The sequence below is a fragment of the Tetrao urogallus genome, assembly GCF_951394365.1.
Source record: "Tetrao urogallus genome assembly, chromosome: 9".
NCBI lineage: Eukaryota > Metazoa > Chordata > Aves > Galliformes > Phasianidae > Tetrao > Tetrao urogallus.
Window position 1 is genome coordinate 15,289,887 of NC_136822.1, and position 12,882 is coordinate 15,302,768.

The 12,882-nt window shown below is 62.7% G+C and overlaps 3 protein-coding genes across 3 annotated transcripts; 1 reads left to right on the forward strand and 2 right to left on the reverse strand.

Annotated features, from left to right (window-relative positions):
* Positions 1-107: 107 nt before the first annotated feature.
* On the reverse strand, positions 108-2,253 carry ALG3 (ALG3 alpha-1,3- mannosyltransferase; the record flags this gene model as incomplete). The annotated part of the gene is made up of 9 exons (XM_079539948.1): positions 108-297; positions 388-530; positions 661-739; positions 879-1,084; positions 1,291-1,411; positions 1,489-1,649; positions 1,727-1,874; positions 1,952-2,051; positions 2,127-2,253. 9 exons carry the CDS (start codon positions 2,251-2,253, stop codon positions 108-110), a joined length of 1,275 nt encoding a protein of 424 aa, XP_079396074.1.
* A 178-nt stretch (positions 2,254-2,431) lies between these two features.
* EEF1AKMT4 (EEF1A lysine methyltransferase 4) lies at positions 2,432-5,765 on the forward strand (the record flags this gene model as incomplete). Its single annotated transcript, XM_079539996.1, has 3 exons — positions 2,432-2,606; positions 3,774-4,057; positions 5,478-5,765. 3 exons carry the CDS (start codon positions 2,432-2,434, stop codon positions 5,763-5,765), a joined length of 747 nt encoding a protein of 248 aa, XP_079396122.1.
* Positions 5,766-7,677: 1,912 nt separating this feature from the next.
* CAMK2N2 (calcium/calmodulin dependent protein kinase II inhibitor 2) lies at positions 7,678-9,415 on the reverse strand (the record flags this gene model as incomplete). The annotated part of the gene is made up of 2 exons (XM_079539872.1): positions 7,678-7,748; positions 9,247-9,415. 2 exons carry the CDS (start codon positions 9,413-9,415, stop codon positions 7,678-7,680), a joined length of 240 nt encoding a protein of 79 aa, XP_079395998.1.
* Between the last annotated feature and the right edge of the window lie 3,467 nt (positions 9,416-12,882).

A 12,882-nucleotide genomic window follows, 5' to 3' on the forward strand; every position in this document is an offset into this window, starting at 1 on the left:
GCTCGTGGCCTTCCTCAGGTGGCCAGGAGCAACCTGGAAGGAAGGCAGGCAGAAGAACAAGCAGAGGAGCAGACCTGGAGTCCCTTCCCATTGTCCAGCCAGCGCTCTCACTTTGCCTTCCTGGAGAGGGGATCGGACTTCTTGCTGGGCTGGGGGGGCTGTAGGGCTGGTGGCAGGGCTGTGCCATACCACAGCTGGAGCAGGATAAGTCCGTGACAGATGTGCAGGGAGAGGGAGCTGCAGACAGTGGAGGGGTAGGTGTTCCAGCAGAGCTCGATCACACCCAGCAGCAGCACCCTGTGGGGGGAGCCAGGAGTTAGTAGGGGGGCACAACGGCCTCCTCAAATCCTCAGCAGCCACCTAACACCGAGCCCTACCAGCACATACTTGGGCATGTGAGTGAGCTTGGAGGTCGGGGTGCACCACAGCAGGTAGGGCAGTGTGTGGAAGTACCAGACGTAGAACTGGTAGTGCAGGGAGCGGCTGCAGCAAATGCCCAGAAAGTTGGAGGAGAAGAGAATGAAGATGATCTGTGAGCAGGCATTGAGGTAACAAACCCAAGAAACTGGAAGTGCAACCCCGCTGTGGCTCGCCAGGAGCAGCCTTCCAGTGCTTGCCCTGCCCTTCCCATTCTCCTTGCCCCCCACCCTGCCAAAGGATATTGTTGACGCTCAAAGGAGGGGACGGGTGCTTCCTCTCGGCTGGATCCTTCAGCAGAGATAGGATGCTTTCTTTGGACCTGCTCGGAAAGCACAAACATCAGTTTCAGCTTCTCCAAGCCTTTCCCATCCCAATTTCCCCCCACGAGCCACAACCCTGGGGGTTGACAGAATATGGCTGATGGGGGACCAGTCCCCACGGGGACACCCAGTTCTCACCTGTGCCATCGGTGCAGTGCAAAGAGCACCAAGCCAGCCAGGTGGGCCAGGAGCAGCCCAGCATGGAAAGCCCGGTGCTGGAACACCTCCTCTGGGAGGAAGCGCCAATTCACTGTCCACTTGAACTGGAACTGACGGCCCAGGTCGAAGGAGCGTGTCAGGTACCCCACGGGATTCTCCAGCAGGAAGGGCAGCCCTAGGGCCACCTGCAAGATACAGCCGCCAATAATTGGGGCTCCATCACCCCTACTGCATGCTGAGACATATATTGTGGACAGCCAAAGTTGGGAGCCGTGGGGGTCTGTTGTTAGCTACACGGGGCCAACACAGGGGCTGGAGCTGCAGCACACCCACCCGGGGGTCTACAGGACGCTCTGGTGACAGCAGGCAATGGCGAGTGGCAGGGACCAACCTGGAGCACGGCACAGATGCAGAGCTTGGGGATGCAGCCCAAGAGGCCGAAGCGCTGTAGGAGGAGAAAGAGCAACCCGGGTGCGAAGAGGAGGATATTCATCTTCACTGACACGGCCAGGCTAGGTGGGAAGCGGGGTTACAGCACGGCCTACACGGGGAGAGCCTCACACTGAGGCCAGCCCCGGCGGCCCCACACCTGAACAGCAGGCAGCCCCAGGACCAGCGGTCCTCCAGAAAGAAGTTGATAGCGAGGAAGAGGATGGCCATGGCCACGGGGTCGTTGAAGAGCCGCAAGACGAAGATGGAGTGGATGCGGTAGGAGGCGCAGCACATGAAGAAGAAGACGTACGGGGGGACCTGGCGGGACAGAGGCTCAGTGCGGGGCCTGGCACACACGGGGCAGCACATGGCGCCTCTCGGCGTGGTACCCCTACCTTGCAGGTGCGGCAGTAGATGCGGAAGACGAGCAGCAGGTTGAGCAGGTAGAGCCCGGCGAAGATGTGCTGCGCCAGGCGGATGTCGGCCCCGCGGCCCGTGGCGTAGTACAGCCCCAGGAAGAGGTACACAAAGCCGGCGGGGTAACTGCGGGCACACACCGGGCGGGCCGCGTTGCCCCCCATCCCGCCCCACACCGCCCACCTCACAGGCCCCATACTCACACCAGCGGTCCGGTGTCGCCCCGCAGTTGCGTGTAGTCGCGGGTGCCGTTGGCGAAGCCCTCCACCTCCTGCATGTACGCCCGCCAGTCGATCTCGGTGTCTGTGGGGCGGGTGGGCGGCTGAGGAGGGCGGCTCGGGGCTCCCCTCACGCCGCTCCGCACCGCCCGCTACTCACAGGGCACCCTGCGGATCACCCACAGGTTGACGCCGCCCTCCGCCAGGCACAGGCAGGCGGCCACCAGCGGCGTGTAGCGGGGCTCCAGCAGCACCTCCCGACAGACCCGGCGCAACCTCACCGCCATGCCGCCTCCCCAGACGGAACTCTTTACTGATGAGGACGCGTTTCCAGCCGGAAGCCCTAAGCGGCAGGACCGGAAGTCCTTAACGACGAGACCGGAAATCTGTAGGCAGCGCGGCGCTCCCAGCCGGAAGCCCTTAGCAGATGCACGCCGGAAGCTGCACGTGTTCGCCGCCGTCGCCATGGAGCGGCGCCCCCCGCCCGCCGCCGCCAATCGGTGCTACGCGCAGCGCCGCTTCTGGGAGGAGCGGTACCGCCGGGCGGGCGCTGAGCCCCAGGAGTGGTTGGGCGGCTTCGAGCGGTTCCGCGCGTTGCTGGAGCCCGAGCTGCGTCCCGAAGACCACATCCTCGTGCTCGGTACGAGCGCGGTGTAGGGTGGGAGGTGGCCCCGGGGCTCGGAGGGTGCGGTTGTAGCGGTGCGGGTCGGGGCGGGGGGGCGGCGGGGCTGTGTCAGTGCGCACTAATCCCACCTGAGCCGCGCGGCTTAGCGGACTGAGCTGAGCCGGGCAGGTGTCGTCAGGCGGTGTCATCGCCGATCCCTTTAGCGGCTCAGCGGCTGTGGACAGCGACCCCCGGGGCTGAGCTGTGCCCCGCCGTGCCCGGCTCGGCACCGCGCTGCCATCCGCTGGGGTCTGGGGAGATTCGGTGGAAGCCCGCTAGGGGGTCCCGTTGGAGTCACCCCCCGGATGAGCGCCCCCGGGACACTGCTCGGCTCATGGATGGCACAGACTGGGTTGGGGGATGCGAGGTTATTGGGGTCTCATTGGGGTGAGGGCACAAGATCTTGGGGGTCCCATTGCTGTGGAGAGCACAAGGTCTTAGTAGTCTCATTAGGATCAGCCCCTGGCTGGGTATCCCCAGGACATTTCTACTGGGGTCCCTGGGGATGTGGGCAGAGTTGAAGGGCACAGGGGTTCCGTTGGGGTCCCAAGGGGCACAAGGCTGGGCCCCACTTAGGAGTCCCATTGAGATTACCCCCAGCTGAATGTTCCTGAGACAGCATTTGGGTCCTGGGGTGCATTGGCAGGGTTGGGGGATACGGGCAAGATCGGGTGGCACACAGTGTTTTGGGTGTCACTGGGGACATCCCCCAGCTGAGCATCCCCAGGACATCCCTGCTCGAGTCACAGAGGATGCGGACAGGGTTGGGGGGACATGGTGGCAGGATTATGGGATATGGCATCTTGGGGTTCTCACTGGGATGCCACTAGGGTTCCAGGGCACAAGGCAGGACCTTGCTTGGGAGTCCTATTGGACTGAGGGACACAAGGGAGGATTCCACCTGGAGGTCACACTGAGTCAGTCCCCAGCCACGCATCCCTGGGACAGCACTTGGGTCCTGGGGAGCATGGGTTGGGGAGCACAAGGATTTGGGATTCCCATTATGCTCCCGTTGGAACTGGGAGCTCAGGGTCTTGGGATTGTCCTATTGGAGTCCCATTGGAACTGGTGATGCAAGGCAGGGCCCTACCTGGTAGTCCTATTGGGACCAACCCCCCACTGAGCATCCCCATCCCTGCACAGGCTGTGGGACCAGTGCCCTGAGCTATGAGCTGCACGAGCTGGGATACCGCGACGTCACCAGCATCGACTTCTCACCCGCCTGCGTGGAAGCCATGCGCTCCCGCTATGCCCACTGCCCCCAGCTGCGCTGGGCCGTCATGGACATGCGCTCCCTGACCTTCCCTGACGCTTCCTTCGACGTGGTGCTGGAGAAGGGCACGCTGGACGTGCTGTTGGTGGAGGAGGCTGACCCCTGGCATGTGTCCTCCCGCGGTGCCGCTGCGATGCGCCGGGTGCTGGCAGAGGTATGGCAGGGATGGGGCGGTGCTCCCTCACCCTTCCTCCCCCAGGTCCCTGAGCAATAAGTGATGGGGCTGGAGGGGCAGGGGAAGATACTGCCCCAAGCCCTTTTGGTGCCTCCCGCAGACTCTCGTAGCCCAAATCCCCAGGAGCGTCACACCTATTGAGCCCCATCCCCACGGCTATGGGTACGCAGGGGGCAGTGTGGCCTTGCCAGCCTCAGGCAAGGTGACAGCAGTGGATCAGTGACAGCCCGTTAACCCCCCCCCCCCCCCATGCCAGCTCAGCTTCGATCTCCTTAGCGGGGTCCCTGTCCTGCAGTCCCCACCTCAGTGTTGCCATGGAAACCTCCGTCAGCATCAACAGGGCTGTGGCGTTGCTACGGGGACGGGTGATGCCTCGGGGCCCCCATTAATTGACAGCAGAATGCAACAGGGGGGGCAGTGGGGTGCCGGCAGCCCCCGGCCCTCCTCCCCAGGGGCTGACATCAGAACCACGGCCCCCCCATGGCTGGGGCTGCCCCCCATCCCCTCATGCCCCATAGCATCCCAGCTGAGTGGGGCACCCTGCACGCTGCCAGCAACGAGCCCAACCCTGGCATCCCATCCCTGCCTGTCCTTGTCACTGGGCCAAGCAGTAAGGATTTAGGGCTTTTTTTTCTCTTTTTTTTTTTCCCATTTTTAATCCTGCATTCAATCCCTGCCCTCCCCCCCTGCCCTCCCCAGCACTGCCGGGCACAGCACCATCCTTTGGTCCTCGCTGTCCTCACAGAGGGCTCAGCCCTCTCCCTGGTGGGGCACCCCACTGCTTTTCCCACCCCTTTGCTGCATTGGGCCCCCCTTACCGATCCCATTGATGCCTCTGACCTGGAAACCTCCATTATGCTACCGCTGTCCCGGGGGGGCCGAGCAGCCCCCGCCCCATAATCCTCTTAGGGAGCCCCCTAACGGGATCACCGCTGCGTGGTGACGGGGGGGGGGGGATGACTTAGGGACGCCCCTGGGGACATTCCCGTCCCTGTGCCCAGTACTGGGTGGGGGCCTGTCCCAGTATGGGGTGGTCCTTGGCCAATAATGTCATGGGGATTTTTGGGATGGAGCCCCGGTGCTGTGCCGGGATCCCATTGCCGCAGCCGCCCCGGCACTCCTTGGCATGCAGAGCACGCGGGCGCCGGCCGCGAGAGCCTTTTGACATTGTATAAAGCCAAGCAAGAAAATTGATGTTCTTTTCCATCCTATTAGCGGGGGCTTAGCTCCAGCCAGGAGAAAATGGTGATTAAAGGGCCGAGTCCTTCCCCATTCCAACCGTACCTGGGGGAGGGGGGGGAGGGAGAGGGCAGAGGGTGACGGGGACAGAGGGGTCTCTGGGGGGGGCTGGGGCTGATGAATGGGACAAACTGACACCATCTTCTCCCCCCACACACAGGTGAGCCGCGTGCTGCGCCCGGGCGGCCGCTTCCTCTCCATCACCTTCGCGCAGCCCCATTTCCGCGCCCCTCACTACGCACAGGAGGCCTTCGGCTGGTCCTTGCGGCACGCCGCCTGCGGGGACGCCTTCCACTACTTTGTCTACATCATGTGCAAGGGGCAGCCCCTGGCTCCCTCTGACCTGGCCCTGGGCAGGCAGCTGGGGCGGCCCCCTCCGGCCCCACCACCGCCTATCGCCATGGCAGAGGATGAGGATGAGGACTTCCTCCGCGCCATCGAACTGTGACCCCGCGGCGTCACCTTTCTGTGCCTTTCTTTTTGGGTGTGGGACTCCAGCTCCCCATCCCAGCTGTACGGGAAGGGGGGGCAGCGGGGCCGTGTGCTGCCCAATGCTTTGTGCCCCCCCCCAGATTGCAGCCAGGGTGCTGGAAATGAGACTGCGGCGGGTTTAATTCCAACTCCCTCAGTGCTGCTGTGACACAGTGCCAGGCCTTGGGGGGGGGGGGGGGAAGGGGAGGATGTGACCCTGCCATGCTGTCCCCTGCAGTCTGGGGACACCCCTGTGCCAGGGGAGGTGACACACAGACCAGGGTAGGTGACACTTGCCATCAGGCACAGGGCGCCTGCGACGCACAGCAGGCAGGTGACACAGTGGCTGAAAGGGGTGTCCCAGGGCTCTGCCATCGTGGTGTAAGTGGGTCAGCGGGGCCCCCCCGGAGCCATGGGGTGTTGTGAGGGGGGGGAGGGAGGGAGGAGCAGACGGCAGCAATACAGGGATGTATTTTATTCATCGCGTTTTGTTCACCGTACAGTGACAAATGGCGTTGGACGTTACAATGGACCGTTGGTAGAACACGATGGCGCGCGGATCGCTCCTCTTCCTCATTTATTTTGTGTGTGTCTGTGTGGTTGCCTTTTTTTTTTTTCTTTTTTTCCTTTTTTTTTCCCCTTTTTTTTTTTTTTTTTTTTTTTTTGGCGTTGTTGTTGTCCCCATAAACGCGACCGAAAAAAGGATGACGGCTTTTCTCATGCATATCCCCCCTCATCCCCCCCCCCCCCCCCCCACCCCGGCCCTCCCCAAAGAAGCTTCTTACAAAACAAAATTAAATTAAAGTACAAAATTAAAAACGACAACTGAGGAGCGGACCCCCGTTCCCCCACAGCCCCCCACCAACCCACATCCCTCTGGGCAGAGGCGGCCGCGGGGCGATGGATGATGGCGCTGCGGTCCCCCCCCCCCCCCATGCTGCGTTTTTCTCTTTTTTTCCCTTTCTCTCTCTTTTTTTTTTTCTTTCTTCCCCCCCCACCTTTTCTCTTTCCCCCCTTTTTCTCCCCTTTTCTGTTTTTTCCTCCTTTCTTTTCTCCTTATCCTCTCTTTTTTTTCTTACTTTCCCCCCTTTTCTCTCCCCCTTCTCCCCATTTTTTTTCTCCTTTCTTCCCTTTCCTCATTTTCTCTTTTTTTTTTCCCATTTTCCCCCCTTTCTCTCTTTTCAATATTTTTCCCCCTTTCACTTTTTTTGTTTTCCCCCTTTCACTCTCTTTTTATTTTTCCCCCTTTTCACTCTTTACTGCTCCCTTTCTCTCTTTTTATCCCCCCCCTTTTCACTCCTTTCTCTCTTTTCCCCCCTTTTCTCTCTTTTTTTTTTTTTCCTTTTTTCTCCCTTCCTCCATCTTCCCCCCCCCTTATTTATATTTTTTTTCTCTCTTTTTGTTGTTTTCTTATGGAAAAAAATATGACCCCTTTACACTGCAGACTCCAACAGCGGACCGACGTCGGCGGATCGATCGTTTTTAACAAAGATTCGGATCGATAGATATAAAAATACAAATATGAGGATTTTTCCTGTTAAAAAGAAGCGTGCCGGAGTGGGGCTGACCCTCGACACCAGGACACGGCGCTCGGGCCACCAAAGCTCATGCAGAAAACGATGGAGCAAAGAATATCTCCGGGCAGCAGCAGCGCTCCGAGTCCGCTCCGACCCCCCCCACACACACCTTAAAGGTATATTTTATTTGGGGGGGGGGTCCCTCTGCCCAGGGGAAGGGGGGGGGTAAAGTGCATGGCCCGAGGGGGCGGCCCCGAAGGCGGGGATGGAGCGGGGGCCCCCGGCGTGCGGTACCCCCTCCCCGGGGTGTGGGGGGGGGGCGTGGGCATGGCCCCCCCCCCCTCCGTGGGTCCTGGTGGTGGTTCTCCGGGTTTATACCCCCGATGGCGACTTCTCCGTCATGCCCTTGAGCACCTCGTCTATCCGGTCATCCTCGATCACCACTGCGGGGACAGGCGAGGGGGAGGGGGGGGGGGGGGGGAACGTGGGTGGGTGTGGGGACACGAGCGGGGGTGGCTTCATGCCTTCCCCCTCCCTTCCCTGCAGCCCCACCGCTGCCCCGTTCCGAGGGCTCGGGTATGAGACCCCCACCCTATGGGATGTGGGGTGGTGGGGTGGTGGGGTGCCCCCCCCCCCCCCCCCCCCCCACCCCGGCAGCCAGGTGTGGGTGGTTGGATGGGGAAATGGGGGTGGGAAGGACCCCCCCTCCGCGCTGCGGCACCGCAGAGCAACAGGAGCAGAATGGGTAATGACCCAGTGGGGGGTGCATCATCGGGCCCCACGGCATCGCTCGCTGCAGTGTGGTGTTATGGGGGGGGCTGTGAGGACCCCCCCCCCCCCCCAACCCTGGCGATCAGCATCATCATAAAATCTCCCACCCAGTCGTCTTTCATCAGACAGACCCCCCACACAGCAATAGGCATCAGCAGAGCAGCACTAGACAGACCCCCCAGCTGGGCAGAGCCCCTCCATCAGCATCATCACTGCACAGGACCCCCCAGCATCCCCCACTGGGCCTCCCCCAGCCCCTCTAAGAGGGTCCGCTGCCCCCCATCCATCAGCACTGCAAAATGAGTTGGGGGGGCACGGGTAGCGGTGCATCATCTCTCAGGGGTGTGAGGGGGGGGGGGGGCCTTTTGCTCAAGAGGAGGATTGGCTGTATCCCCTCCAAGCAGGTGGGGAGGGGTCTGCTCTCAGGGTTCCCCAAGGATGGATGGATGGGGATTTAGGTGGGGGTGGAGGGGAGTATTTATTTGGGTTCGGATTGAGCTGCTATAGGGTCTCTGCGGCATGAAGGGAAGCGGGGGGGGTGGGGGGGGGGAAGGAGAGGAGGAGGGAACGTACACACAGCTTTACGGAGCCCCGGGGGGGCACAAAGCGGGGGTGATGCTGCTGAGCATCGCTGCTGTGGGGTCTCTGCAGCAGGCGGGGATGTGGCAGGGAGGGTGCTATGGGGCTGGGGGCTGCCTATGGAGCCGGGGGTGCATCCCGGAGGAGTGGGGGGGGGGGGGGGTGCTGCAACCGCTAATAGCAGCTGCGGGGGGGCAGCCCCAGGGATGCCCGGGGTACACCGGGGGCAGCGGTGGGGTCCATCCTGCGGCTTTGGGGCTGCGCCGCAGAGTGGGATTCCTAGAGCTGCCCATTGCCAGGGGACAGAGCCGGGGATGGTGCGGGGCAGAGGCGGGGATGCGGCACTGGGGATGCTATGGGGCACAGCTACAGTTCGGGGAAAGGGGGGCACAGCCGGGGATGCTATGGGGCAGCGCTAAGGATGCTATAGGGCACAGCCGGGGTTCCCGGCGCTGCTATAGAGCACAGCCGCAGGTGCAGCGGCAGTGCGATGCCGGGGGCAGCACCGGGGGTACCGGGGATGCTGCGGGGCGCAACTGGGGGTCCGGGGGGAGGCGAGGGGTCGCGGCGCCGAGTCGGGGGGGTCCGTACCTCTCTTGGCGCGGCCGATCTGTCCCAGCTTGGGGGGCCGCTTGCCCTGGTTGCCCCCGAAGAAGGCGTTGGTGTCCTGCAGGCGGCAGCTGAAGGGCAGCTCCCCCGCCTCGGGCTCGGCGCCGTAGCGACCCACCTTGTCCTCGCCGTAGGGCAGCACCTGCGACATGGCGGGGCCGAGCGGGCCGAGCCGCGCCGCGCCGAGCCGGGAGCCAGTCTGCGGCGGCGGCGGCGGCAGCGGGGAGGAAAGCCGGGCGGAAGGATGAAGTCATGCATCCGGGGGGAGCGGGGACCCCCCACCCCGGCGGGGCGGGAGGGGGCGGCTCCGAGCTCCGCGGACGGGACGGGACCGCGTGGGGGGACCGGGGGCGGCTGCCCGTCCCCGTGTCCCGGGTTCCGTCCGGTCTCGGTGCGCCCATCCCCAGCGCAGCACCGCGTGCGTGGGTCCCCCCCCTCCCCACTGAGCCCGTGGCCCAAGCAGAGATCTCCCGTGTCGGTTCCCAGCGTGGCGCTGCATCCCCATCGCTGACAGCCCCTCCTGCAGCTCCCATGCAGGGCTTCCCCTCCCCCCCCTTTCTGTGGGTCCGTGTGGGTCACTGCACACGTGTGTATCCAAATGGATGCGCTCTGGGTGTATCCGTGGGGCTGTGGTTTAGGCACAGATCCGTGGGTACCCATGGGATGTTGCTGCCCCTCGGCTCAGCCGTTTCCTCAGGACGGAGCCACGGGGCAGTAAGGACAAGAAGGGATAAAGCCATCCCCACAGGGATGTGCCATGGGTCAGCTGCTGTTAGCCCCCCCCAAAGAGCACAAGCTGCACTACGTTGGCATCAGTGGTCCTGAGAAAGCTCCACCTGGGACCCCTCCCCATCACCGAGGTGTTATTTAGGCACAGGTTTGGGGGAAGGAGGATGGGGCCCATTTCTCAATGCCACTGTCCTCCTGTGCTTTGAGATCATAGATGAAAGCTGCTGTAGAAAAGCATCAGTGGGGCCGGTCCATGCGAGAGGGCAGGTGCTGCTATTTCGGGAAGGCTTAGCATGATGTTCTCTTTGTGCTGGGCTCTGAGAGCAGTGCTGGGGCAGCAGCGCTTCCTCCCCACCAGAGAGGCAATCCTTTATCACTGCCTTTGCAGGGGAACCGGCTCCAACCCCTTCATCTGGCAGCTTCTGCTCCCACAAAAAGAAGCGCCTGGGAAAATAGGCGAGAGGCCCACGCTGAGATGTGCCCTGCTTTCCCCATCGCCAGGCCCACGTGCCTCTGCCCATGGGCAGGGAGCGGTGAGCCACTGGGCTGGGGAGCAGATGGGCTGCGGGGGGGATGGCAGGGGGGTGCAGCGCACCGGGGCTGGGTCAGGACGGGGGCACCACACCGGTGATGGGTGAGCGGGCAGAGGGCTTTGGTTTGCCCTTATGGCTGGGCTCTTGGTGTTTGGGACGTGGGTGGGCAAGTGGCCTATGTGGGTGGGGGTCACAGCGGGGGCTGGCTCCCCCCAGGCAGCAGGTCGGGCGCTGGTGGCGCAGAGCTGTGCCTGCAGCCTGCTCCTGGTGCCTCCATCTGCTTGCTGCCAGCCCTGCCAAGAAACGTGAAATGGCACTTCTGCTCGCCGGGTGCCATCTCCCCGCTGCCACCACCCTGAGCACCTGTCCTCAGCGTGCTGTGTGGGGTCAGTGAGGGTCACCCGCAAGTGCCACCTGCGTCCTGCCTTGTCCCTCATGTGGGGCAGTAGGGTAGGGCTGTGAGCTGTGCCAGGTGCTCTGTGGGAAAAGCCTTTTGTCCCATGGGGTCCCAATACAGGGGAGACCGACCCCGTTGTGCAGACAGCATTCCCGCAGGGGTGGCAAGCTCCATCCCTCATCTGTCACCATATCTCCATCACCATGACAACAGACAAGGAGGCAGGTGGCAGCGAGCTGGCAGCCCTGGGGGCACGGTGGGGGCAGCGGGCACCTACAGGGCACTGTGTAGGGGTGGCAGCAGTGGGGACACCCTGGTCTTCTCGAGTGCTGTGGGATGGGAATGTGGCTCATCACTGTGTTCTCTGCATGTGTCCCCAAAATAAACATCCCCAGGGTGATGGTGGGGATGTGTAGTGGGTTCATCCAGGGCCGTGGGCACGGCAGCCCCACGCAGGGCAGTTGGCATTGCTGGGCTCTGGCTGGTGCTGAGGAGTTGAATCGTGGTGCTGCCTGGCACCGCTCTGGGCTGTGCTGCAGGGTCTGAGTGGCTGGGATGCTGTGGGGCTGGTGGCTTTTCTGGGAGCACAGGGTGGCAGGAAGAGTGCCTGTACCTCTCTGTGTGCCTGCAGGGACAGGGTGCAGCGGGACACGTCCCCTTCCTTCTGTACCCTCAGTGCTATGGGGCTTCAGCCAGGGTGGCTGTGGACCCCTCTGCCCGCCCCTGGCTCAGCCCCAGGAGCGAGGAGAGCAGTCTCCGAGTGAGCAGACACCTCCCAGCCCACGCACCCACTCGCGCCAGCAGCTCTTGGCACGAGGGGAACGCGTTCCTGGCAGCCCAGCCCTCTCCCATCTGGTATTTATCTCCTTCCCGAAATCCCTCCTGCTGCGGGGGGGACAACCGGCTGGTGCAGGGGACTCGGTCCCCACTGCTCACTCTGCAGCACGGCCATACTGGTGAGGGGGAGAGACTGGGGTGAGAGAATGTGGGGAGAGATGAGGAAACTTCCTCACTTCAACGATGCATGCAGGTCCCTGGAGGTTCAGCTGGGTGTTTTGGGGGCATCGCAGCTGGCAGTGGGCCCTGGGGACAACGCCTCTGCCCCAAGTGAGTGCCTGACTTCAAACCAGGAGTGATGGGACAGCTGCACCGGGGAAAGGGGCACAGAACCCCATACCCACACACTGCTGTCAGGCTGCCAGCATCACTCCCACCCCAAATTCCAGGTGCCCCAAAGCTGCAGGAGCTGGGAGAGCCCGTGGGTTGCCTGGGCAACAGCAGGCAGTGATGGGGAGCGGTCCAGGGGAGCAGTTGCTATGGAGACCGGAAGAGCATAGTTGCCTTGGTAACAGCACCCCTCCTCCCCCCCCCTTCTTCTCCCCATCCTTGCACCTTTTGGGGCTGTCCCAAAGGATGTACCACAGTCAGGGGTCCCCTGCCCAGCTGGGTTGGGAGGGGATGGTGGCATTTCCCAGCCCTACTGTAACGACGCAAAGGAAAACGCGAGGCTGTGCTTGGCTCCTCAGCTTTATCAATGACAAACAACCACACGTCACTCCTGCGCTGGCTCCAGGGCGGGTGCACGGGGCTCAGCGGGTGCTGGAGGCTGCCTCGGGGCTGTCCTTCAGCTCTGGAGAGGCTGTGGTGAGGGACAGCAGGATGCCGCAGCCCACGCTGTCCCCATTTCCCTGCCCAGGTGCCAGAGAAGCAAGGGAATTTTTCAGCCCCCACAGGGTCTGCTGTGTAAGCACATGATAGGGGAATGCTGGTGCCAGGGTGTGACACAGTGGTGGCTCTGGGTGGTTTCTGCACCCCCCCTTTCCCCAGCTGTGTCTCACCAGCCCTGGGATCTCCCTCCAGTCCTGTCATTTACCCACAGGCTAAACCACACATCAGAAAAGCAAAATAAGGAAAAAAAGCCACATTGCAGGCAGGGGAGGGAAGGGGGGGGAGCGTTCA